The 25,398-nt window shown below is 42.7% G+C and overlaps 2 protein-coding genes and 1 long non-coding RNA gene across 4 annotated transcripts in view; 2 read left to right on the top strand and 1 right to left on the bottom strand.

Moving 5' to 3' along the window:
* The window catches only part of LOC139614493 (solute carrier family 12 member 9), a 60,103-nt gene extending 53,191 nt beyond the window's left edge, over positions 1–6,912 (top strand). The window contains exons 11-13 of the mRNA XM_071471812.1: positions 847–1,021; positions 2,441–2,587; positions 3,825–6,912. Of these exons, the coding sequence (XP_071327913.1) occupies positions 847–1,021; positions 2,441–2,587; positions 3,825–4,789 (1,287 nt within the window). The 3' untranslated portion in view covers positions 4,790–6,912. The remainder of the gene's footprint in view (positions 1–846; positions 1,022–2,440; positions 2,588–3,824) is intronic.
* Positions 4,192–10,890, bottom strand: LOC139614501 (uncharacterized). Its single transcript, XR_011687064.1, has 3 exons — positions 10,758–10,890; positions 8,152–8,292; positions 4,192–4,315 (listed from the first exon to the last, which is right to left on the bottom strand). It is a non-coding gene; the product is annotated as an uncharacterized lncRNA (long non-coding RNA).
* Positions 9,749–25,398, top strand: part of LOC139614494 (endothelin-converting enzyme-like 1) — a 150,796-nt gene continuing 135,146 nt past the window's right edge. For both annotated transcript variants that reach the window (XM_071471813.1, XM_071471814.1), the window contains exon 1: positions 9,749–11,175. The gene's annotated coding sequence lies outside the window, so the exon portion shown is untranslated. The remainder of the gene's footprint in view (positions 11,176–25,398) is intronic.

The following is a 25,398-nucleotide window of genomic DNA, read 5'->3' as shown; positions in this document are numbered from 1 at the left end:
ACACACACACACATAGCTATATTCTGAGGTTGCAACTGAAAGGGAAAGGGAATCATTCAGCATTTTGGGAATTGCATGTGTTTGCTTTCCTGGTGTGAGTGAGATGAGAAGAAAGAAAGAAACCACATGTCTGTAAACCTACAGCCGAGACAAATCTCCAGGAGTCCTACACACAACCCCGCGTTAACTACATATTCAACAACTGAGGTGCATGAGGCAGATTATGTTAGCTTGCCTGAGCTTTCAGACAAACAAGTGAAGCTGAGACTCTGTGTAGCTGCTCAGATGTACATTTTAAAATATATATAATGCCTGTGTCTCTGTCAACCTCAAGTTAGGTCATTTTGTGCAACAGTATTTTCTTTGTAAAGTCATTTGGAGCAGCCGAACATGAAACACTCATTGATTATGAGTGAGCATGTTCCAGACTGCACATGGCCATTTCTGCTTTAATTCCTTGCAGTAGAATTAAAGGAATGTCCTTTTTTTCTGCACTAACAGTCACATATCAGATATGTTGAATGGCAAATATTTACGCGTATTAAAACAATTACATGCATAAAAATCTGAAACTCAAACTGTAGGCGTAACATGTGTGTAAGTTACAGTGCATCATCTCCAGATGTGAGTTTCAGGAGAGTGGGATTCCCCAACGTCATTAAAGTGGACTTAAGTTCCAAGTGTCAGATATCTGCAGACACAGCTCTGTTTTCATGAGAACTCCACCCGAGGACGTGGACTGCTGCTGTGGACCACGGGGTTGAATGAGGAAGAGGAGGATGGGCTTAAAAGTGGACACATTTCTCAATAACTACCCTTCTTCCTAATCGCTCCTCTCACCTACAGGTGCGTAAGTACCTGCTGATGCTGGACGTGAGGAAGGACCATGTCAAGTTCTGGAGGCCTCAGGTCCTGCTGATGGTTTCCAACCCTCGCAGCAGCGTGGGCCTCATCACCTTCATCAACGACATCAAGAAGAGCGGCCTCTACGTGCTCGGCCACGTGCAGCTGGGAGATCTCAGTAAGGACACTGACACTAACCCACTGTTACGCCTCTGATTCCTCTCAGCTTTGCTCTGTTGTTACATTACATTAACTCTGCACCCTGCAGTCATGATGGAACAGACTCTTAGTTTGAAATGTTCCCTCTCCTGTGAACACTGTTGACTTCCAGAGTTGTGTGTTGCCTGACAACATCAGCTCATCAAGAGTGTTTGAAAGTTTAGTTCTGCTCCACGTCTCATCTAAACCAGCTCAGTATGAGAGGGCGACTATTAATTAGAAGAAAAACAAACCAGGGGTGGTGATGGGAAATAGTTATCGGATAATTTAACATTAGTATGATATTTAGAGGCAGCAGTGACAAAACTAAAAGCTTATTTGTATTTCTTTTTTTTTTTTTTTTTTTTACTGTCAACTTTGTCATTATTGCTGAATTTTAAGAGGATTTTTTTATACTACAAAAACAGAACTGCTGCCACTGAAGTGTTGTCATTCTGGACTGGTTCAAAATGGCTTTAAGGTCTTTCAGAATAACTTAACACAAAGTGAGCAGTGCATTATTTAATGGACCTTTAAAGTCTACTGGACCTTATCTGCTGTTTCTTTTAGTCATCGTGCACACAGTGCTCTGAGGGGTCTCCTTTCTTTCCTGCACAGGCTCACACGTAGGCAGCTTTAAGGATCAGAATCATTGATTGTTTTCTTTGTCTTATGAGGATATGCTTTGGGAGGTTTTATGGTGTTGATGGGAGGCTGGGACTGACCCTGAATGGGGTCTTCAGAATCCAAATCCTCTGAGTGTCTCACAGTGGAAAAAATGAAATATTCATTAGCCACTGAAGACTCCTCGGCTCATTTGAGGAGCCACTTGGTCTTGAGAAATATGAAGGAGTCGTTCATTCACATAATTATATTGAAGAGGATTGTTGTTGAGGACTCACAGCTACTTCCACACAGTCTGTCCAAATATTCTCTCAGCTGTTTGCCTTAAAGCTGAATACAAAGAATACTTATCCATAGGAAGAGCAGTGTCAGGAGTGTGAAGAGGTCCTAACACAGCTGAAACTACCACTGCATTGTCTTTGAAGCTTGTAGATCTGGCCTCTGCACTCTATATCGATGTTTTCTTTTTTAATGATTGATCACCTGCCTGTCTGTTTTTGGTTCCATGTATCTTTCTCTGTCTCACATTCTGTCTACGCTGTCATTTGTCCTTGCATCTTTTTCTGTCTCCCCACACACATCAGCATCTAGTCTCGTATCTCTCTCACGCTCAGCCTCTGTCAAACTGACATTCTCCTCTCTCTCTCTTTCACTTGTGTGCCTTTTGTTTTCGGCCTTCACCAGCCTTCATCCTCTCTGAATCCCAATAAACTTCTGTTGGACTGTCAGCCACATTTCTCACCTTATACCATTTTGTTTTCTTTCACCTTCCCAGACACGTTACCATCGGACCCTCTGCAGTCCCAGTACGACTCCTGGTTGTCGCTGGTGGACCATCTAAACATCAAAGCCTTTGTCAACCTGACCTTGGCAGATTCTGTTCGTCACGGAGTCCAACACTTGCTCTTCATCTCTGGACTAGGTCAGTGTCACCATCATCATTTTTCTATATCCCTATTGGTCAATAAGAACATTTGAAAGCCAACACTGATGAAAGCTGATGTTGTGCTACAATAAATCACTATCTGAAGTGTTTTATATGATTATTACAACTTTGAAGTTATTGTTTTAGCATCATGTTTGTTTGTAGAAATACTTCACAATCCTGCTTAAAGTTTTATAAAACTTTATCTCACCACAAAATTGAAATTCTACAAACAAATAAAATGTTTTTAATTTCTGTATTTCACAGGGTTTTTGGGCAGGTATTGAACTGTTTAGTTATTTTTAACATTATTTTCTAATTTTGATGTGTCATCCAGAAAATGGTTTAATTTCAACTCCTCCAGAAACTGAAGCTTCCTCACAGCTTCACAAAGTTTATGTGTTTGGTCGTTTTGTCAGACGACATCACGGTGATGAATTCAGGATTTCAGCAGCAGCCTGGAAGTTACTGAACATTGAGTCTGAATGGGAAACATTTCAGTTTTTTTCCTTTTTGCCGTTGTCTGACAACAGAAACAGAAAAACATTAATGAGAAGAGCTTTATTGGGATTTTGGCTATGTGTAAACACTGTATATATGAGCACAGAGAGCAGGAGAGGAGCAAACAGATAAAGGGCTGAAACCAGCTGACATAAGGCAGAATGCAAATATGATGTGGTGATGTCATGAATATTCTAATTTGCATATTATGTCAACTAGCAACATTTAGCGTCTTTTCAATTTAGCCACTTCCTATTGAACTAAGTTCTTTACTGTGGATTCACAACACCTTTAAACTTAGTCCTCAGTTTCACACATTGACCATATACTGCACCAGCCATATACTAGGGTTTGACCTGGTCTGGTCAAGTCTTATTTGTGGAAGCTCTTCTCTTCAGTAACACTCACTTCAAACTACAGATTTGACTTGTTTCCTAGATTTTTTCCTTGTTGCTTGCTGCCTTTACTGTTTTCTTCAGTTGTCACTCAAGTCTGACTTTAACCACTCTTTTTTTTCTGCCCCTCCCACCACCAACAGTTCTCACTCCAGCACTTGTCTTCTTCACATCTGTCCCTCACTTTCACTTCATCAGATAGAAGGACCGATTCTCTGCAGCCTTCCACTTTACGACTCAAGAGATCAATGGTCATTATAAAGAAATCATTTGCATTTGATTGTAAGAGCTGTTCATGTCTCATTCTTTCACTTTTCTCTTCTTTACCCTCTCTTCAGGTGGGATGCGTCCCAACACCCTCGTCCTCGGTTTCTATGACGACTGTCTTCCAAAGGACAAGCTGGTTGATCCCTCCCTGTCTACCAGTCAGTCCCCAGATCCCACGGGCCCTTCTCAGGAGCTTGAGCAACAGCCTCCTCTCTTCCACTTTGCCTCCCTGCGGAGCGCCAGCGACAGGCACGACTTTGGTGAATCCGGTGACGGGAAGGTTCTGGGGCCCCAGGAGTACGTAGCGATCATTGCCGACGCCATGAAGATGCTGAAGAACGTGGTGCTGGCTCGATACTTCAACAACTTTGACCGAATTCAGGTACTCTCCCCACCCTCCTCCTCCCCAGGGAAGGGTGCTGTGTACGTAGACGTCTGGCCGGTCAACCTCCTGCGTCCAGACAGCTGCAGCTACGTCGACACCTGCTCCCTGTTCCTGCTGCAGCTCGCCTGTATCCTCAACATGGTGCGAGCCTGGCGGAAAGCTACGCTCCGTCTCTTCCTGTGTGTGGAGGAAGGACGAAGCGTCAGAGGCTCGGAGGAGAAGCTGGGTCAGCTGCTGAAAGAGCTGCGGATCAAAGCTCAGGTCTACCCGGTGCCCTGGGACCAGCAGGTGGCACTACACTGGCAGCGTCAAGGCAAGTGGGGCAAGAAGCCGCCATCACAATCCCCAGATACCATTAAAGAGGAGACGAACCCGAGACCAGAGGAGGAGGAAGAGGACGAAGACGATTACGTTAATAGCTTCCCGAGCAACACCATGCGCCTGTCGGACGACTACCTGTCAGCTGTCAATAAACTGATCCTGGACCAGGCCCGGCCGCCGCCTGCTGTGCGCTTCCTCTACTTGCCTCGGCCTCCAGCTGACACCCGCCGCTACGCCGCCTATTTACACCAGCTGGAGCTGCTGACTCAGGACCTGGGCCCCACGCTGCTCATCCACGGAGTCACACCTGTCATCACCACTGATCTTTGAGAAATCCCACTCTCGACACGTTCAGTGAAGTGTGCCTTATACGCTGAGGGTTCTGAGTTTTGCAGTGTCTCCACCTGCTGCTGAGGGATGTTTAGGAAGGTGTGTGGACCTCTGTGTCACCACTCAGCACTGCCATGGTATTGACCCCTCCGCCCAACAACAGACAGGGGAAGCAGTCCTTGAAATTTAACCCAGACTGAGATGTCACTGCTGATTCAGACACTATCTGCTCTGCCTCACACAACATGGACCAATGCAGAGCAAAATCTGTAGAGATGCAGTTTATATTTAGATTATTTAAAATGAAGACCAGATATTATATGGTACATCTTGGCCACTTGGGGATCCAAGAAAAGCCTGTCCAATTATTTAACCTCTTCTTGATTTTATTTGTGTTCTCACCTCGTAGTTCTGGTATTCGCATCATGCACCTGAAGGCACCATAATGTTAAATTTAATCCAGCCTTATCGTGCCTTATCAGGTGAATGTGGAACCTGTGGAGCCAGCCAGGCAATCTGAACCAGTGGAAAACAGCACATTAAGTTATTTTTAACACATTTGTACCAATGTTATAACAATCACAAATGTTTCCACAGTGGAAAATCACTCGTTCAGATCGCAGGTCCACACCTGTCTCTCCATTAACTACTTCTTCATTCCTGCCTATAATAGAGAGCTTTTTAATTCCTGGTACATTTTAAGTTTCCTCTGACTCCTGTTGTTCCTTTTCTGAAACATTCATTTGGTGCTCTGCTGCTCTAATTCCTCAAAATGATCATTCCATATGTCCGCAGATGAAAAAGTGCCTTGCTCGACAGGGAGCCTAAAGTTTGGACTCCGTCACAGACAGAAAGTTGGACGGCTTTACACCTTGGAGCGGTCATTTGCAGGAAATCTGCTTTTCCATTTTAGCTTAGAGCTCAGAACAAAGAGATGAACGACAGTAACGACGGTGCTGGTATAGAAGCCGTAAAGTTTTATTCCAAAAAAAAAAAAATCATTTCATGTGGGAACTCAGGAAGACATTCCTCTTCTTTTCCAAATGCACTTTTGTCCTTCCTCTGCCAAACTGCAGGTTGTGCAGCTTTTCCAAAATTACCTTAAACGTGTTTACAGCACCAGTACCGATTGTGATTGTCCACAATATTTTATTGATTGTTTTTGTGTTTCAGGTGCTCTGTAACTTTTAGAATTGTTTTACTCATTTGTGACCGCAACACTGAAGTGCCTAAATGAATTTTAATACCTGCTCCACTCTGCAGCCTCGACCTTCATCCAAACTATTTGTAGCATCTAAAGTGAATCTGTGTAACTTTTGTTGAACCACAAGTGGTATTTATGGGATACTGGTACCTGCTAAAACGCAGCACAGGAAGAGTCTGACAAATCTTAGTAATGTGAGCTGTACCGCTCTATCTATGGAAAGTACGCTAACATTAGCTAACATTAGCCTCAACAACATGCAGGTCGTACCAGATCAAGGCTGTAGCAGCAAAAACACAGAGTCTATTGATTTCAACTTTTCATACGTAAGAGGAAGTTACACAGCTTCACTTAAAGCATCACTGCAAACTGTGGTACATAGTGTTTTCACTGCACTGACAGAATGATGAAACACTATCTGTCCTCTGGGTGAATCCCAGGCTTACTGTAAAAAACAATCTAAAAGCTTGAAATTGAAATTCAGCAGATTCATCCTGACAATCTTTATCACACCCGTGTGTGTGGAGTCCTGATCCCCTTTTGAGGACAGGCCGGGTCTCAGATTCGGACTCTTGACATCCTGTTGTTTGAAATGAGATGTATGTTTACTCATGGGCCAATTGGATCCATCCTGTCTCCACGGACAGCTCCTTGTTTGGACACTACACTCCTCAACAAACCTTTGACACTACATTTCTTCAGATCTTTATCGTGGATTTCTGTTTTTTAAATTGACAGTTGCAAAAGGTATAAACAGGTCAGACTCATTAATGAAGAAATGAAATATTCAGTGTTTGAATTACTGCAGAAATATATATAAATATATATATCAGCTTTTGGACCCCGCTGTATATATAAATACACATTTGACCAGATGTAAACTGAAATGATAGAAAAAAAATAAAATGTTTATATTACATGTCCTTTCTTGTTTTACTTCCTGGGGAGATTGTTTTCGAGAGCCAGATCAAACCTAACAACCGCTCACAGCGTCCGGGCTTTGTTTCATTCCAGCTTAGCAGTTTGTGTTTCGCCGAGGAGGCAGCGGAGGGGTTGTTGTGTGTGCACGCGTGCTTGTTTGTTTGAGGTAAACTTTGGAAATAGGGGGCGAGATAGCTCAGCAGCTCAGACAGAGAGATACTAGAGGGTGCCAGCCAGCCAAATTACCTTGTCCTACAGTCACCCTCACTGCCAACCAGGCAGAAATGGATTCCATCTCGACTCTGAGCTGAACAACAGATTGGAGAAATAAGCCCAAATAACCATCGATATCTGTTCAGGAGGAGGGAGGCTGACATTTATCACTGAGGAAGAGGACCCGGCTCTGAGGGTGTGTGTGTGTGTGTGTGTCTGAGGGGGTGTGTGTGTGTGTGTGTGTCTGAGGGGGTGTGTGTGTGTGTGTGTGTGCGCGCTCATGCAAGGAAATGGGCTCAGGACTTGGTTTTCTGATGTGTGTGTGTGTGTGTGTGTGTGTTTTTAGGAAATTGCTCTGTAGAGGAAGTGGAATCAATTTGAGCTGTAACAATTATTCCATTAATTGATCGACCGGTTCGATCGTTTACATTTGCTTTCAAGCAAAAACAGCAAACAGCATCTTGTTCCAGCTTCTCACGGATCTCAGAGTTCCTGCTCCTCAGTTTTATTTCACGGTTGCCTGGATATCTCTGGACAGTCGGTCAGAATGAACAAGACATCTGAAGACGTCCTGGGCTCTGGGAGCTGTGACCGTCCTTTTCCATCATTTTGCAATGAATTAATTCTTTGAAAAATAACTGATGGATTTAATTGATACTGAAAATAATTTAGTTGCATCACTAACCCAAGCCACATTTTGCTAGAATGTGGATGAACCAAACCTTCATATGTCTCTTAATGATTACTGTTATACATTGTTATTTAGGAAAAAAAAGTAATCATCCATAATCAGATGGAGCTAAATCAGTTATCCTCATACAGAGAACAGGAACCAGACGAAGCTAATTTACTGAAGAGTTTCCCCCAGCACTTAGTTCGGATTATTATCCTTTGTGTGTCTGTGGCGACTGTCAGATAAATATAACCACAGGAGAAAAGACATTACAGAGGCAGAAATGTAACACAATGCTCCACAGCAACATCAACAATCAGGAAGTAGGTGCAACAAATACAAGTGACGTACCTCGTCAAGATTTAACAGGGTCTCTGGGGCGGGATGTCCACAGAGGTGGTACCCTGCACCTCCGTCCTGATGGCCTGCTGCACTTGTTAACAATCTCATCGTTCAGACAATCCTGCGATCCAAACCTGGCTTGAGGACTTCCTGTAAAAGACACATGTTTGAATCCCATCACGGTTTTCCAATTTTTTTCTAATCCATCATATGGCAGTCAGAGCATAATCAAAAGCTAATTTAAACTGATTGACAAAAATGCAGCTGGACTTTGTTTAGTTACTGTTCACGTGTTGCTGTGGCCGACAGTAACATACTGAATGTTTGACTGATTTACTGAACTCTTACTTTTTTTTCAGACCGCACATTGTGTCGCCTATTTCAAAGGTCTGTCAAACAACAAAGAGAACCTTTCGAATTTCCTGTCAGAACTTTTCAGAATAAAAGCTTATAATATGCTTGTTTGTTTGTTTGTAGGCCAAATCACGAAAGAGGAAGTGACCCTGTGGGTAGCTGTTGCTGCTGTGACAGAGATCTATTTTACTGACTACAGAGCATCCCGCTGTGTCTCGTGTTCACTCTCAACATGGATAAAAGTATAATACACATATTTTTTATCTTATAATATAACTATAATTAAATTATAACTAAATGTGAGACCATCAGTGCAATATTGTAAGATAAAAAAAAAAAAAAGGTTATCAAAATAATCTCATGTCTGCACATGTCAGGTGAGCCATGAGCAAACATCCTGTAACTGTTTTATATTTGTTCAAATTCTCACCAATATTTGACATTAATTTCCCTCCATACACGTCTGGCTTCCGAGTTTAATTCTGCACTCACAGTGTTTTACTTGTAAAACTAAGAAAGCTGCAGGCTGCAGAAAACGAGATGGTGACAGGAGGGAGAAGAGGAACTGTTCACCCAGGGGGGGTTTCCAAAATGTGTGTGTGTGTGTGTGTGTGTGTCGGTGACAAAATCAAAGATGGAGACCATCAGGCAGAGTGTGTGTTTGCCTCCAAGTGTAACACTCTGCTCTGTCATGTCTGCAGCCCTGATCAGAAGAAACTTGTCACTACCTTTCACTTCTACAGTGTGTCACAGCCCTAACCACCGGGCAACGCCACCGGCGCACACACACACACACACACCTACTTCAGCATTTATAATTTCTAGCACACTTTCATCTCTCTCTCTCTGCGTCTTCAGATCCACTTAATTTTACACGACACACAGATTGCCTGAGTCATCAGATGGATCGGAGGGAGAGATGGAAGGAGGAGGAGAGGGTGGGGTGTCAAGTGGAATTTGGTCACACTGACACTCAGATTCGATTACCAGTTAAGGTTTTCGGAGGCCAAACACACCTCCGGCTCTTCCTGTGAATGGTGTTTGAATCCCAATGTGCAGAAAGCATGTGTGCACATTCGGATCACTCCACAGAGGGACTTCAACCGTCGGCCGTGAGATTAAACGCAACAGTCACCTGATTGCTAAAGCATCTGAAGCATTCTCCAGCGCTGTGATTGCAGGCCTTCTGTGTGTTTTTAGAAGCTGAGATTGCTCTGCGTCACGGGCAGTAAACGCTCCGAGCCGAGCACGTGAGCACGAGCAATCCCACAGGAAGGTGCACTAAGTGGTGTCATGCAAGCCTTAAGTAAGGGCTTATGCAAATCATTTTCCTTCATGTCAGTCAAATTGCAGGTGCTTTTCCTTTGTGAATTGTGTGCGCTTCACTGTGTGCGTCTGCACCATATCGTACATTATTATGCACAGAATGCAACTTGTGAGTGTTTTGCAGATCTGCTGATGGTTTCTTGCAAAAATATAAAAGTAGTAAGTGTTTGACCTGTGACTGAAAGAAACCACAAGCCTCTATAAAAACATGTGGGACTGTTTTGCAGCCGTTAGAACTTTTAGATGGGAATTATTTAAATGATACCAAGATATTCTACTTCTGAAACCTGTTCAATACATTAACCTTTAACCTTAAAATTCCTCTCAGTCTTTAAAAAAGAAAAAGAAAAGCATTATACATAATTTTTTCCTGAGTGGAAACTAAAACAGACACAAACGCTCTAAAGGTCAACACTGCAGGGGTCAGGATGTGCTTCTGATGTTTCCCCCCTTTTTCTCCGGGATGGTTATGGGTGGTTTGCTGAGATTCGTACTGATGAGGAGCGTTTGGTGTTTAGACATTAAATTTAAAGCGTAAAATCGTGTGATAACCACAGCTTTCCTCTTACAAGGTTGGTAATAGTTTGTAAGAGGCTGTAAAGGTGGATCTGTTATGACCTTATGACATCTGTGGCCTCATTTAGCCACTTGTTAGCAACCACCCTGTTTTCAGAGACGTAAAAACTTTACGTATTTTATGTCGTAAAATAAAACCTGAAAATGTCTTGAGCTGTGTTAAACATATTTCAGGCTTCTTACCAAAAATCAATGAAAAAAAAAACCCGTAAACCTCAGGTTGAGGGACCCGGAAGTGATAGATCGCGACCTAATCTTCGGTGTATGTGCAGCAATATAAACATAAAAGTCTTTAAAAAAATTTATTGATCGTATTGAATATATTAAATATTGTTTCTAACCATCAATTATTTGATTACCTTCTTCTTAAAAGTTGCAAATTAAGGCTTTAAAACCGAATCTGACCAATGAGCTTCTTCCCTGTAGTTAGCTAACTAGTTAGCTAACTGGCTAGTTAGCTAACTAGTTTTTACCGTCTTTTCTCTCGACGCCTGAGAAGAGGGAGTTCTTTAGCAAATGGACGATGAAGTTAGCAGCATAATGTTCAACAAACATTAGGAGGAGAGGAGGAGAGCAGGAGGAGTTTACTGCTGAACTGACGGAATTAGAAACGTTTCTACTCGCCGTGCTTCAAGGTCATCGAATGCTAGCACAGAGGTCCAGCCGGATGCTAACGCTAGCTGGACCCGCTGTACCCGCCACAGAGGCCCGCAGAGCAGGAAACTGGACCGGAGGAGTGTTTTTAATGACTTTGCTGAGCGGATGAACTCCTGATGGGTGAGTACAGGTTTTTATTCTCATTTGTTGGCCGCTGTGCCACTGAGGATGACCGCTGAGCTCTGTAACTGGCTGTGCACACCGTGTTAGCTAGCTGTGTGTTGACCACCTATCACTCTCTCTATCAACAGAAAAGCCCTGATTTATCAAACTTTACAAGGTTTATTAAAGCAAGGTTCCAGAACTCTTCATCAAAATAACATTTTAATCAACATTTATGCATAAATCACAGAAGTTGATTAAATCAATCACATGAACTGCATCATACCCATCATATCAGACGAAATGAGCAACATTGATTTTTAATAAAAGTCCATTATTGCACTAACCTAGTGGTCCAAACCTAATTGTAACTCTAACACACTTCAAAATGCATCCTTTATGTTCCAGGCCCTTCTGTCTCGCTGTGTTGTGTCCAAGCAGGAAACTTAATAAGCTGTAGAAACTCAAACATCTCACCAGGTTGTGTGTGCACTTGTTTGAATAAGGGAATTGACTTAGGGTGGAGCTTAAAGAAAACAAACCTGCACTGTTTATCTGCCCTTTGGAAAGTTTGAAATAGATTTTTAAAAAAAACAAACAAAAAAAAAAAAGAACTGTTGAAAATCTTTTTAGATTCACCTCAAACCTGCGATGTGTTGTCTGGATTAGAGTTTTCATAGTTTTCATAGTGAGTTTTTCAGCTCACACAACCTAGAGTCATGGTGAAACAAAGATTAGACCCCCATCATGAAAACATCTTTTCACAAGGGCAGGAACATATGAATATGAATATGAATATGAATATGAACATGTCCTGGATGAGTGTGACCTTGAGCAGGAATCAGAGGAGTTCAGTGGACTCACCCAAAGCTGGAAGCACTGTCAATACATGTTTCGAAAAAAGCATAAGTGCAGTACGCAGAGGATCAGGAGACAGAGTTCCCCGTCCTGAAGGTCTGAGTTTCTCTGTACTGGACTTGTGGCTACAGAATTGATTAGTGTGGATCCTGCATAATCCTGCTAGCTTTAGTTTTAGACCCTCTGGTGTGTACGTCCTGCGGGGTGGGGCCTGTACATCCAATGATGCACCACTCTCTGTTGGGCTCTTCAGCAGAGCACTTCCTAATCAGCTGGTGATGGTTAAGCTCAGTTCATGCTTGCTGCCTCCGTGTGGCAGCCACGAGGACCCACATGTGGTGAATTTCAGCATCTGCCCACGCACCACCCAAAATTTGTGATCACATGTACTTATGCACTAAAAGGATGCTGCTGTGCATGTGCTAGAAAAGCAAAATGGTCATACACATCTTTCACTATCCAGATCTTCATAATATGTTGTTTAACCAAATTCAACATATAAAGTAGCTCATTTTCTTGCTGTCATGAGGCGGTCATCTGGTTCTTCTGGTGTGCATGTCTGGAATACATCTGCACAGACAGACCCATGTACAGACGCACATCTGTATCCAAGTATGAACAACACTTCAGGAAGCTTTCCACAGCCCCAGAGAGGAAGGTCTTAATGCTCTTCCTTGCCAAGACGTCTGTGTGTGTGGACCGTGGTGGAGAAGGTGCTCACCCCCTCCACATGCGACCTATCGATACTCGATAGTTGTGTGTAGCTCCTCTGCTGCCTCCTCCCAAAAATCACACAGCCAACTCCTTCATTTTGCTCGTGTTAAGTACATGATTGTTGGCCGTGCACCACAGTGACAGCTCCGTCATCTCTTCCAAGTACACAGCACACAGCCATGTGTGCACAAGGGGCTGAGCACACAACCTTGGAGGTTTAACTTTTCACCCCAATAACTGTTAAGAGTTCTGGCAGACTGGAAGTCCAGGATCCAGACAGAGAGGAGAGGGAAGTGTGAAGTCCCAGGTCTGTCAGTTTAGCCGCCAGCGTGGTAGGGGTTATGGTACTGAAATCTGACAATCAAATTCAGTTTTCAAGTTTTGTTCACACAGAGGAGAAGAGAAGATTATGATGTCCAGTTTTGTGTCTGTTCAGCTTCCTGTTAGAAACTCTCACTTTCTGTTGTTCCCTGTCACACAGTCACCGAGCTGCTCGTTCATTTTCAACACACAGCAGATACATTTAGAGCCATTCCACACAGCAAATGACAAACCCCATGAAACACCGCTATAAAGCTGGCATATATGTGCACATACCCAAATTAGCATAGTTTCTAAAATGTCAGCAGTGTGTGTGCCGAGTCACGCTGAGGTCCGTGTTGAGTCTTCCCATCGTGCTTTTGAATATGTATGGTGAATGTGCTTGCAGAGCTGCAGGAGGAGGAGCACTTCTCGTTGCTTATTCTGTTTTATGTTTGACCTGCAGTGCGATATTCATTCATTTCCACACACAGGTCAGACAGGATAAGGTGTGCGAGGATGGCAGCCCGCTGGCTGGATGTCATTACATTTTTCGATTTGTTGTGCCACCGTACGACTCGGTAACATTTGCTTTGTGTTTTTTAGTGGGGATGCAGATGTGTGTGGGGTGTGAGGAGACGACTTCAACAAATCACATCAAATGGAACCAAAACCGAGGCCACCACAGTTTTAGAGAAGTATGTGTGTATCTGCACAGTTTTTGGTACAATAACACAGGGTCTCACTCCCATTTATCTGTGGCCTTGGTTCGAGTTTAGCAGGAGCAGTGGGAAGGCTCTGAGGCTGAACTCTGATAAACCTGAGGTGTGTGTGTGTGTCCTTGTTGATTGTATTCAGGACCACTGTGAAAGGCCTGCGTGTCCCTGAGTAGTGGGAATGAATTGGTTCTTGCATTGGCAGATTCTATATTAATTCCATGTAACTGAAACAGGCTGAGTAAACACACTGTGTGTGTGTGCCCTGCTCTCTCCCGCTCTCATTCTAACATCTGTTTTCCCCATTTTTTCCTTCTCGTCCACTCTCCATTTATCCACCCAGGTGCCGGCTCCTTTTTCCTCATTTGCTACCTGTCGATGCTCCGCAAAATTAATCTCCAGAGTTCCTCTTATTTCTTGTCACCTTTTGTTCCCCAACACTTTCTCTTTTCAGTCGCTTTTTATAAAAGGTGCTACGTGTAGCATTTTGACATGAATTAATCATTGCTGCATTGATTTTTGGACATTAGGTAAATAACCAAACAAATGAGACCGTCATGTTGAAGATTTAGCCGCCCTCACCAGCTCCCTGCGCTCCATTTATTAGCCATGGTAGCAGTGTGGCTCTGAGGATGGCAGGGTCGGTCGGTCCGACCACTTTAATCCAGACTGAAATATCTCAATGATTATCCAAAGGTTTGTCATGAAACTTTGCTCTGGTATCCATGGTGACCTCAGGTTCTTTCACTTATTTCCCTCCCTCCTTGTTTATGAAGCTGATTCACAAAGCACAAATTTCCGACTTGTGTTCAGATGTTTTCAACTTGGGCAGATGAGACTTTGTCGAAAGGCTCCTTCAAATGTTTGCTTCTTTTCCTTCAAACTTCCGCTCCAATGGGTGGATTCTTTGCGGCCCAACCTCTCCCAAGATGCATTGCGTGGCAGGAAAGAGAATAATATGGCAGCAAACAACACAGACAGATTGGATAACACTGGGTTCAGCTCATTTTAACAGCTAATGGTAAAACTGTTGAAAAACCAAGGACCTTAAAACACTCAAGTTTTTGTCGAAGAAAGTTCCATGTTGTCAAGGTTGTAAGACAGAACTCATCTGTGGACCAGACCGTCTCATTTTGGTTTGGCCTTTGTTGTCTACCACAACTACACGGCCACGCCTGCCTTGACTGCATCTTCCAAAGGATGGCACCCCTGAACTGGGACACAGCACTTGAACATTGTAGTTTCAGGGTTTTAATCCACAGCACCTGAACTCTTTCAGTGGCTCAGCACAGTAAGAATTGAATCATATTGAGCTCCACAAGACCAGACCACACAACTGTGCCTTTGTGTGTAATGTTCCTCATCAGGCTGCTTAAATAATGCTCGAGGAAACGCAGCAGGCTCGCTCTGTCTTCAGTAATCAGAGCAGTGACCCAAATGAAGAACAAAAAGAAGCAAAAACCTCATCTGCTCTGTTCTACCTCCGTTGTGCTGCTCGTCATTATCTGTCCACCTCTTATTTCACTCCTGCCTTCTCCTCTCCTTCACCCCATCGCTCCACCCACAGATGTAATCACATCTATTTAGTGATGAAGATGAAATCGTCCCCTCCCTCCACCTCCTCCACCCACTCCCTTGTGATCCTGGGGTGAATCTGGTCATCCTTTTGTCCAGGGAACAAACAAATTACGTCTCCTGACACAGTCAAGACAGGAGCGATCACTCGAATGTAATCAAACGGGGAGCAGAAGGAGCGGGACGGGAGGACGGTGGCTCGGTGAAATTAGCAAAGTAAATGGTTCTGTTTGTTTGTCTTTGTGTGTGTTTACAGCTGTAATTAGTGCATTATGCTGTGAGTAAAATGCTCAGACCAGCCATGCAGAGGAAATGGACAAGTAATGGAGTGTTACCTACGCTGAAGCACACCCAGGGGGTTCATTTAACACCCAACACACACACACACACACACACACACACACACACACACACACACACACACACACACACACACACACACACACACACTCATGCGTGGTTCTGGATGCATCCACTAAACACAGAAACAAAATGTCACGCAGGCTAATTGCAAGTGTTTACTTAAATGATCACTGGTGTGTGTGATTAATCAGATTTCAGAAGTTGAAAGACGGCATAAAGTCGTGTAAATTAGTGTCGGTGCTGTTAGAAGTTCAGCAGGGTTTCTGTAACACTCTGAGGGCAGGGAACTGGCTCCCGATGAGTCTACTCAAGCCACAAATGGAGGCACTAATGGCTCTTTAAAGTGGCTGGTCAAAAAGGTCTTAATAACCTTTGCTTCCTATCGTAAGGTAACCTTTCTGAAATTTAAATTTAGCTTTGAGACTTTTGAAGTTACTGAAGTTGGCTGGTTATTCTGTGTATTTGCTCAGGTTATTTGAACTGGCAGGTTTATGCTCAGTTAACAGCAGACATCTGTAATAAGACATGAACCATGTGATCACAGTCACAGGAATGTACATTTTAGTTCATTTTACAACACCACTGACGATTAGCTGACTTCAGTAACTTCAGAGGCTGCATTTGAAGACCGATTGCGTCGCAGCAGCGCGACTACGCTGTCCCATTTTGAAGGCTCCTTCAAATGCCACCAAGAAATGTGACCTCCTTTTTCTGAGCAACGAAGATTCCAACCGGTGGATCCTTCAGGGCCCAACCTCTCCCAAGATTCATTGTGCACCCGTAATGAAAGGAAACAACACGGACAGAGAGCCTGAGGATTGTGTTCCAGCTCAGTTCAACAGCTAATGGTACAGCAGTTAAAACCACGGTCCTTAAAACCTCATGTTTTTGTGAAAAAAGTTACGTGCTGTCAAGGTTGTTAGTTGACAGGAGCCACACTTGGCAATGCAACGGTAAGGGCGGGCACAGCTGGTGACTCACGCCTTCGTGGGCTACGACGGCCACGAAGGGCCACACCCTCATAGAATGTGTGGATGTGGCCCCTGAATCAGGATACAGTTCATGTGTGTCCCATTCAGGTTCATCACTTTTTTGTGTCCCCTGGAAACACTTTGTTGTCAAATGTTTTCCTTATTCGCTTGTGTTTTGTCTATTTTTTTTTACATGTTTTCTTAACGTTGCAGTGCATTGATCTCTCTGGGCTAAAGTGTCCATCTGATTAATTTATGTCCAACATCAACTCTTCTTGTAGCTTAGTTTTTGATCATCAACTTCTGTGGGAAATATCAGGCTCTTTAGCCACAACAGTTTTAACTAGCAAGCTCCTAATATTGTCTCCACCTAACTTGGCTGCTACCTGTCTGGCATTAGTGACTTTTTGCTGATAACAGCCTGTGTTCTGTGCAACTCCTTACACACACAGTAGCCTATGTGTTATTCAATCCATCATTAATGTAAATTATTGATTTTAGCAGCTTTAAAGCTGAGGTCACGGCAGGAAATGCTGCAAAGTAGGTTCGTCATCATCTCTTTAAAACTTTCTGCCGATGTTCTTCAGTCTCTGATATCGTGCCCCCATAATGCACACATGAATGTTTACTTAAAAACAAATATGCAAGTGTTCATACTGAAAACTGATAGTGACTCCAGGTGTATTAGAGGAAGCACATGGCTGTCTGAAGCTGCATATAAGGCCAATATGACAAGTTTTAACTGACATGGAGGTTGGAGACATTAGGCAAAAAATTCGAAAAAAAAAAAATGCTAAAAACTTTGGCAAGTGTAAACAGCCAAAACTTCCAGGTCCAGGAGCCCTAATGGTAAAGACCATGGTGATTACTTGTTTTCTTTCATCTAGACTTGTATTTTATTTCACTTAGACTTGGTGTTTTTCACCCAGACAGCCCATAAAAACCTTTTTTGGATTTCTGGAAGGAGCCAACAAAAAATATTGTTTTTAATCTAGACCCTGGAACAGCCAATAAGATCCTGTCTGAAGGCTCCAGGCTGGGATTTGACTCATGTGGAGGGTGTGGGGTCTTAAAGATGCTTAAAGTGTAGTGAGTCTTAAATCACACCTCTTTAACCTGAACCTGAGGGTCGTGGTTTCTCAGGTGCTCTTTGACTTGTGGAGGAGAAACGCACGAGAATCATTGAAAAGTTTGAAGTCTCTGAACCAGTGAAAGTCTCATTGACCACATGATGATCTCTTGCAGCACTCGTGTTTTCATTCTTGGCAAATCCTAAATGTGGAAGACCCCAAGGTTATTTTTTCTGCTCTAAAAAATCCAAAATGCTTTCAAAGTGAAATAATCCTTCACCAGCTTCAAATCAAAAGACTGCTGGAAATGGCACAGTGTTCGGTTGATGGATGAAGTCGTCACTTGTTGAAAAATGCAAAGTCTGAATACAGAGAAGCAGTTGCGTGTTTGCTGGAGCCACTGGAAAGGTAGACTGATGTCCCCTGACACTTTAACTGCTTAGTGTGTTCTTTAGCCCCAGTGGAAAATGGTGCTGTCGTATAAAAGTCAGTCGTGCACAGCAGAGTTTATACTGAGGAAGAGGAAGAAAAGGAATTGGACATAACCGAAGAGAAGGGGAGGAGGAGGAGGGGAGGGAGCAGCGACTACACTGAGGAGCTGAGGAGCAGGAGGAAATGAGATAGGACATCTTCATTTAGTTTTAACATCTGCCTAACTCTGCAGTGCAACCTGCTCTGCTCAGGCAGACAGCAGCAGGCTCAGCTTCTCACACTAACAGATGGATTTAGACTCTTAGACTCAGACGCTTGGCAATATTCGATGCCTCAGGTGAGATTTTAGAATTTGGTATTGAATCAAGCGTATCAAACCGGTCTTGGGATATGAAAAGTCAATGCCTAAATGGGATTTTCTTTTTTAATTAGTCAATCTGCTGCCATATTTCAGGGCCCCACCTGTATGGTTTGTGCCTGGAGGCTGTGAATTGTGTATATTCTTCAATTAAGTGTCATGAAAAGAAGTAGGGAAGGCAAAGAAGAGCAGAAATGACAGGAGGAGGGATGTGACGGCGGCTGTCTGCATGTTGCTTCTGCACCAGATAACTGAGGCACAAAAAACAGCCATGCTACTTTCACCCAGTTAGCACATTAGTTGTGGTCAACTTTGAATGATGGTGAATTATGGCGTTACTCTGAGAGGAGAGATTTGTGTGTGAGTGTGGAATGGGGGGCGATTAGTACGGAAAGTCAAGAGGGTCATATTCACCTGCTCGAGCGTCTGTTCTAACCATAGAAAATTAACGTTACAACCATTGAATAAATCCACTCACCATGCAGATGCAGGTGTGGCTACTACCTCATGATAAAGACTCAAGGCAATATGTGTTGTATATGTGTAGAATTTGGATACGTCTCACAGAAGAAGCCAAATTAAAGGTCCCATGTTGTATAAAGGTAGATGTCCATGTGATTGTGATTATACAGCAGCTCGAGGTTCTATATTAATACTGTGAAAGTATCAAAGCCTCAGTCCACAGAGGAATGCACACAGCCTGTATTCAGAAACTGGGCCTTAAAACCAGTGATGTCACAACCAAGCAGTCTACGCCCTCAGCCACGCCCCAAGCCCCGCCCACCTGGACCCACCATCCAACCTTGCAGCATTTGGTTTCTCTGAGTGTTTGCCTGAAATCTGCTGTATTTTTATTTGATCACTCATAAAGCAATCAGCAAATCAGAAGTTTGACTTGTTGTTACTAGAGCTCCAGAGAGAAGCCTGAGAGAGGAGATGCAAAACTACACTGAGATGGTTTTTGGTTCTTAAACCACAAATATATCTTCTTATGGATTTCAACACTTCAAATAAAACACAGGAAAAGTGTGAAATATGGGACCTTTAAATTAATTAATCATGACAAATTTTATATGCACACCAAGGATCCTATAGTCGTGGCTCTGAGGATTTATCTTGACAAACAGACAGGAGCATGTAATGGTTTCCATGGAGCTGTGTGTCCTGTGTTTGTTCAGAAAGTCAACAGAAAGCTGAATACAGAATTATAACAAACTAGTTTAATTGGTGCAGTGGTACAGAGCAGTGACTCTGCAGTAGGCAGCTGGCTGCACACATTTCAGTCAAGGTGCCCGATGGATCAGTGTGTAATTGTGCTACACTTTGGTGGAGCATTTGTTTCAAATTAGAATCCTGAGCAGATGAAATCCAAATGTCAGTCCTGCTACTTTCACACGGCTGTTTAATCAGGATTTAATTAACTGAAGAGCGAAGCTACAGAACACAAGTTGTGTATGAGAGACACTCAAGAATCACCTAAAGCTGCACTAATCAATATATTTATATAAACAATGGATCAGATGTCTGTGAACACAGTGAAAGTTAACCTGTAGTACTCTAACGTCAGACAGATGATACATTTTGGATGGAAATGAAAATCAGCTTGATGTGAAAATCCAACATTGGCCAATTGACATTATGACATTTAGCAGACGTTGGGTTTTGCTCACGACTAGAATGACATCAAGACGGGGTTAGTGTGAGATGTTTGGAAGACTCTGGATTTTGGTCATTTAACAACACACCTGTAAACCAACAAAATATCTGTGGTAGACGTTAGACACAACGTCACAAAAAACCATTGTGCTTGTACTGGTCTTTGCACACCTACTGACTTTAATATGGAAAATCTTTCAGATCGCAGGACCTGATCTTTCTAATGCCTCTGGTTTGTTTGGAATAAATAGGGGGAAATGGTATTTTATCAAAAGGTGATGACAAAAACGGTCCTACAACAATCTGAGGATTTACTTGACAGATACACTGAGGATTAGGTTTAGCTCAGTGGGGCCACATTTAAAATTGTGGTGAGGGTTAGGCATTAAGTTTTAGAAAACAAGTGTAGTTAATGGAGGGTCCACGCAAACATAGTTATGTAAGCTGTGTGTGTGTGTTTAATGTGCAGCTCAAGTAATAAATCTTGAGGGCTGGACAGAGAGCGAACAGCAGTAACTCACACCCTGCTGTCACATGCCCCAGCACACACACACACGCAAACACACACACACCTTCACTGTGTTATGCAGATACACAAATATGGACAATAACTCAGAAACTGTAACTCACTCCTCTCTCTTTCTGCTTCAGTGTGTGTGGTCCTGTTGCATGTTTGTGTTTAGTTCCATAGTGAGAGCTGTGGGAACATTCAGACTAAAGTTATTTGGCTCCAACCGAGAAACAAAAAAGTGTGTGTGTGTGTGTGTGTGTGTGTGTGTGTGTGTGTGTGTGTGTGTGCGTATGAGAGAGAGAGAAAAGGAAAATAAAACGACAGATAGGAGAAAAAAACAAAAGCTCCCTTATGATTGAATCTGTTGAGGCGTGGCATTGAGATAGATCACAAACAGTGGTGTGTGTGTGTGTGTGTGTGTGCTGCCTGGTCTGACCATCACACAAAGTGGAAAAAGATGGAATTTCTCCTCCATATCTGAGACACGTGTTTTTGTGTGTGTGTTTATCCATTCATAAGTTTTCGGTTTGAGAGTCTGTGTGTGTCTGTGTGTGCATGATAAACACATTAGCGTGTGCATCAGCATTCATGCAGCCCGGTGCGTGTGATTAGATATTTACTCGGTGCTGCAGTGTGTGATTAAGTGCGGTTTGAAGCGGTGGCTTTACACTAGACTGCGTCTCTGGACTCTGGCAAACATAACAGCAACACACAGGTAGAGAGAAAAGCTTCATCAGACTGCTGCAGCTTTTCATATCTGCTGTAACGGATTCACTTGTCACATTATAAACATACTGATTAGTGAAGAGACTATCATCTCATGTGAAAGTAACAGTTTAAAAAACTCTTTAAAGGTCCCAAATTTTTCCACTGTTTTATTTGAAGTGTTGATATCATCAGAAGATATATTTGTGGTTTTAAGAACCAAAAACCATTTCAGTGTAGTTTCACATCTCCTCTCTCAGGCTTGTCTCTGGAGCTCTAGTAACAACAGGTCTGTGAGCCAATCAGAAGAGAGGATCTGAACCTTTCTTCTGATTCAGAGGGAGTGAGCTGCTAGCCGCCCTGCAAACTGGTTGGTGACAGGTCAGATTACAGTTTACAGTGTCTGAACAGCTCTGAACAGCAGGAAAAAGGGTGAAAATTAGCAAGGTCACTGGGGTGTTGTTTTTAAATTAATGCCGATTGGAGCCAGAGCCAATAAATACATGTGTCTACTGCAGAGTCATTTGACCCGGGTGTGAATGCCGACTGGACCCTTTTCCATTGTTGCTAAAAGCCTGATGTTAGTGGTTCTCAGCAGGTTTTTTGACCAGTGGAAAAGGGGCTAGAGAAACTAAATCCTGCAAGGCTGGACAGTGAGTGTGGGTGGTTCAGGCTTAGGGCATAGCCAAGAGGGGTGACTACTTTGTTGTGACATCACAAAGTTACAGAAGTCCTCACAGCTTGTTTTAAGGCTCAGTTTCTGAATACAGGCTGTGTGCATTTCTCTGTGGACTGAGGCTTTGATACTTTCACAGTATTAATATAGAACCTAGACCTGCTTTATAATCACAAACACATGGACATCTACCTTTATAATGTGTGGGATCTTTAAATGTTCTTTTTTTCTTAGAGAGGCTCAGCCACTTTGACAGGATTTCAACACTGTCAGAATGTGATGGACTCCATCATTACAACTTTCCTCAGGTGAAAAGCTGAAAGGTGAAGTCAGTACAGACGTGCCTCAGTTTTGGCTTTAAAGAACCTTAGATGGATTTAAGTGAATGGGGGGAAAAACCTATTTGTTGTGAGTCTTGGGTTTGGATTAAAGCTGCTTTCAGTATGATTTTATTGGCACTTTGTGCACAATTAAAGATGAAATATGTCTGCATTCATCATCTTTCATCTTATTTTATGTACAGAAGGTAAAGGTGACGTTTACCTGAAGAAGGTGACAAGAAGAGTGCAGCTGTGTTTTTATATGTCAGTGCAGATAATTACTCACAAGCACCTGCACAGATTTTAAGGATGTGCCTTTTGGAGATTGCACTTTGCACACGATTACCATGATATGTTTTGAATAGTGTGTTGTTGATCAATGCCAGTCACTTTTCTGTTACCTCAATTACTGCCAAGTATTCAGGTTTTTTTAAACAGCTATGGACGTCCTGGTGCTGTTGTTGCTTTGGAAGCTCTGATCTTCCGGCCTCCATGAACTATGCACAATTTAGCATATACTGTAAAGCATAGACGTATTGAAAGCCTTGCTTCTTGTTTGTGACAGGGGCCACTTGCAGTAAAGCAACAAACTAATTACCTTTGCATTATGATTTTTTAACCATGAAAATGTTATATTTATGAAATGTCGCTAGAGCCTGAAAATCAGTTTTTATGCGAGTGCCTCCAATGTAAAGTCAAAGGGCTGCGTGGAGCATCAGCGTTGTACTCTGCTGAATACTTGAGATGGTAAATTTGAAACCATTTGTCAGATACACCAAACATGTCATGATATGTTGCCTCAGGCCTCATCTCTGGAATACAATATTAGTTAGCCTGCAGGTCTTAGCTTGAGGTTCTTAGTGAAATCTCATCATTTCCAATAAATGAATAAAATCATTTATTGGAAATCAATCAATCACAGACACTATTACAAATGACAATATGTCTGTATCAATTATGTAATGTAACTACAGTTCTTGTATAGTCCTAGAGATTAAAAGAATGAAAAAATCCCACATTAAAAACAAAAAAAAGCTGAATTAAGATTCTCTAAACAAGATTTTAAACAATATAGCAGCAAGTACAAATATTTTCCATGTTAAGATATATGTGCTCAAATCCCAGTCAAAACCGTGGACCGTCAAAACATCCACAAAGTTTTCCAGCTCCATCAGTGTCATTCATCAAGCCCAAGGTTGAATTTCTTTCCCAGTCCGACCATGGAGCCAACACTGGTCTGGCTTTACTAATGTGGAGAGCACTACGAGCTGCTCTTGGTGTAAGTGACTTGAAAATGTTGCATAATTTCACACGTCTGTTCATCAGTGACGGCTGCGGTAGACATGATAACGTTAGCTGACTTGCTGTTGTCCATATTATGAATGTGTTCAGCAATGGTTCTTATCACTAGCTAGCTAACTGTCAGTAATGCCATGTGTGTAATTGCTCGCGTGGGCTAATGGTTGTAGTCGAAGGCTTTCATGTCCACATGCTGACATTATTCAGTTGTGTGTCTTGTGTGTTTAGTGTCCACTTTCACTGGGCTTCATTACACCGTGCTGACTGAGAGCGTGAAGGGAGGGGAGGGGGAGGTGTAGCCGAAGAAGGGTTTGTTTTGCTGTGAGATGTTGTAGGTCTGGTGGCAGTAACGATCATTTACAGAAAGGTTATGTGTTTTGACATCAGGACTGTGGTGTGAACCCTGATGGTCTTCAAATCTAGAATTAAAGGGTGAACTTTTCTTAAATCAAGCCTAAACCCTGCAAACATATGCAGCTTTTTAAAAAACATATCTCATTCTTGTTTAACACAAACTTTCAACAAACTACATTTTTCTCCTCTAAATGTTTTTATTTTATGTGCAAGGCTCTGACACAAACATCAGTCACTGCAAAACTGATTAGCAGATATCTTCAAGGATTTCAAACAAATTTACACATTTTGCCGACTTTCTGAAAATACTGTGTGGTAATGTGGCTGGCTTGTCATTTTAGAACAAGTTTATTTTCCGAGGGAACAGCTGTGCGTCTTGCAGACTGTCTCACGAACAGATAAATCACCGCAAAGCATCCGAGGATATGAACCTCATCTTCTTGTTGAAATTACCAACCTCTAAATGCCTGATTCCTGTGCCTGCGTGTGTGTGAGTGAGAGTAAGTGAGAGACTGTGTGTGTGTGTGTGTGTGTGTGTGTGTGTGTGTGTGTGCGTGTGTGTGTGTGTGTGTGTGTGTGTGTCGTCCCAAACACAGGGGTCCTGCTTTGATGGACAGGTGTACCCCCCTCATTCTTATGGTGAAAACCAATACTCTTTCGAAAGCCCACTACTGTGTGTGTGTGTGTGTGTGTGTGTGTCTGTGTCTGTGTCTGTGTCTGTGTCTGTGTGCAAACATACTCTTCTATCATTGGACCCCTTAACCACCAGCCTCAATCTTGATCTTGGGGTGGTTACGTCTGGGGGAGGGTCAAATTCTAGTGTGTGTATGTATGTGTGTGTGTGTGTGTGTGTGTGTGTGTGTGTGTGTGTGGAGAGAGAGAGAGAGAGAGAGAGAGAGAGAGGCAGAGACATGATGATAGATTTATAGACCACTCACATGTGCTGGAGCAATCAAGGAATCACCACCGACTCATATCCTCACCTCTAATAAAAAACACTGGAGAAAGAAGAGGGAGAGAGAGCGGGGGAGAGAATGGACAGATGAAAATGACAGAGATAGAGCTGAATAATGATCAGAGAGAGAGAGAGAGAGAGAGAGACAGAGAGAGAGAGAATGGATGGAGAGTTGAAAGAAACAGTAGAGATGAGCTGTTGTTAAAGAATGTTTTTTTTTCTGGTGAGTTTGGATGAGTTGTGAGAAATGTTGAAACTAAAAAGAAAGAGGGATAAAGGGAATAAAATCAGATGGAAAAGTTGTTTGATAGAGCGAGGAAGGGCTGAATGAGCATGATTTAATGTGGCCTGTCTTTATGAGGTTGTAAGTCCTGTTTTTTGTGATGAAAGTGATCTTTAGTTTATAGC

The sequence above is a fragment of the Trachinotus anak genome, unplaced genomic scaffold (genome assembly GCF_046630095.1).
Source record: "Trachinotus anak isolate AG129_WGS33_773 ecotype Australia unplaced genomic scaffold, CSIRO_AGI_Tana_v1 ptg000034l, whole genome shotgun sequence".
Taxonomy (NCBI): Eukaryota; Metazoa; Chordata; class Actinopteri; order Carangiformes; family Carangidae; genus Trachinotus; species Trachinotus anak.
Note: the sequence above shows the minus strand (reverse complement) of the source record. Positions and strands in the feature narration are given on the sequence as shown.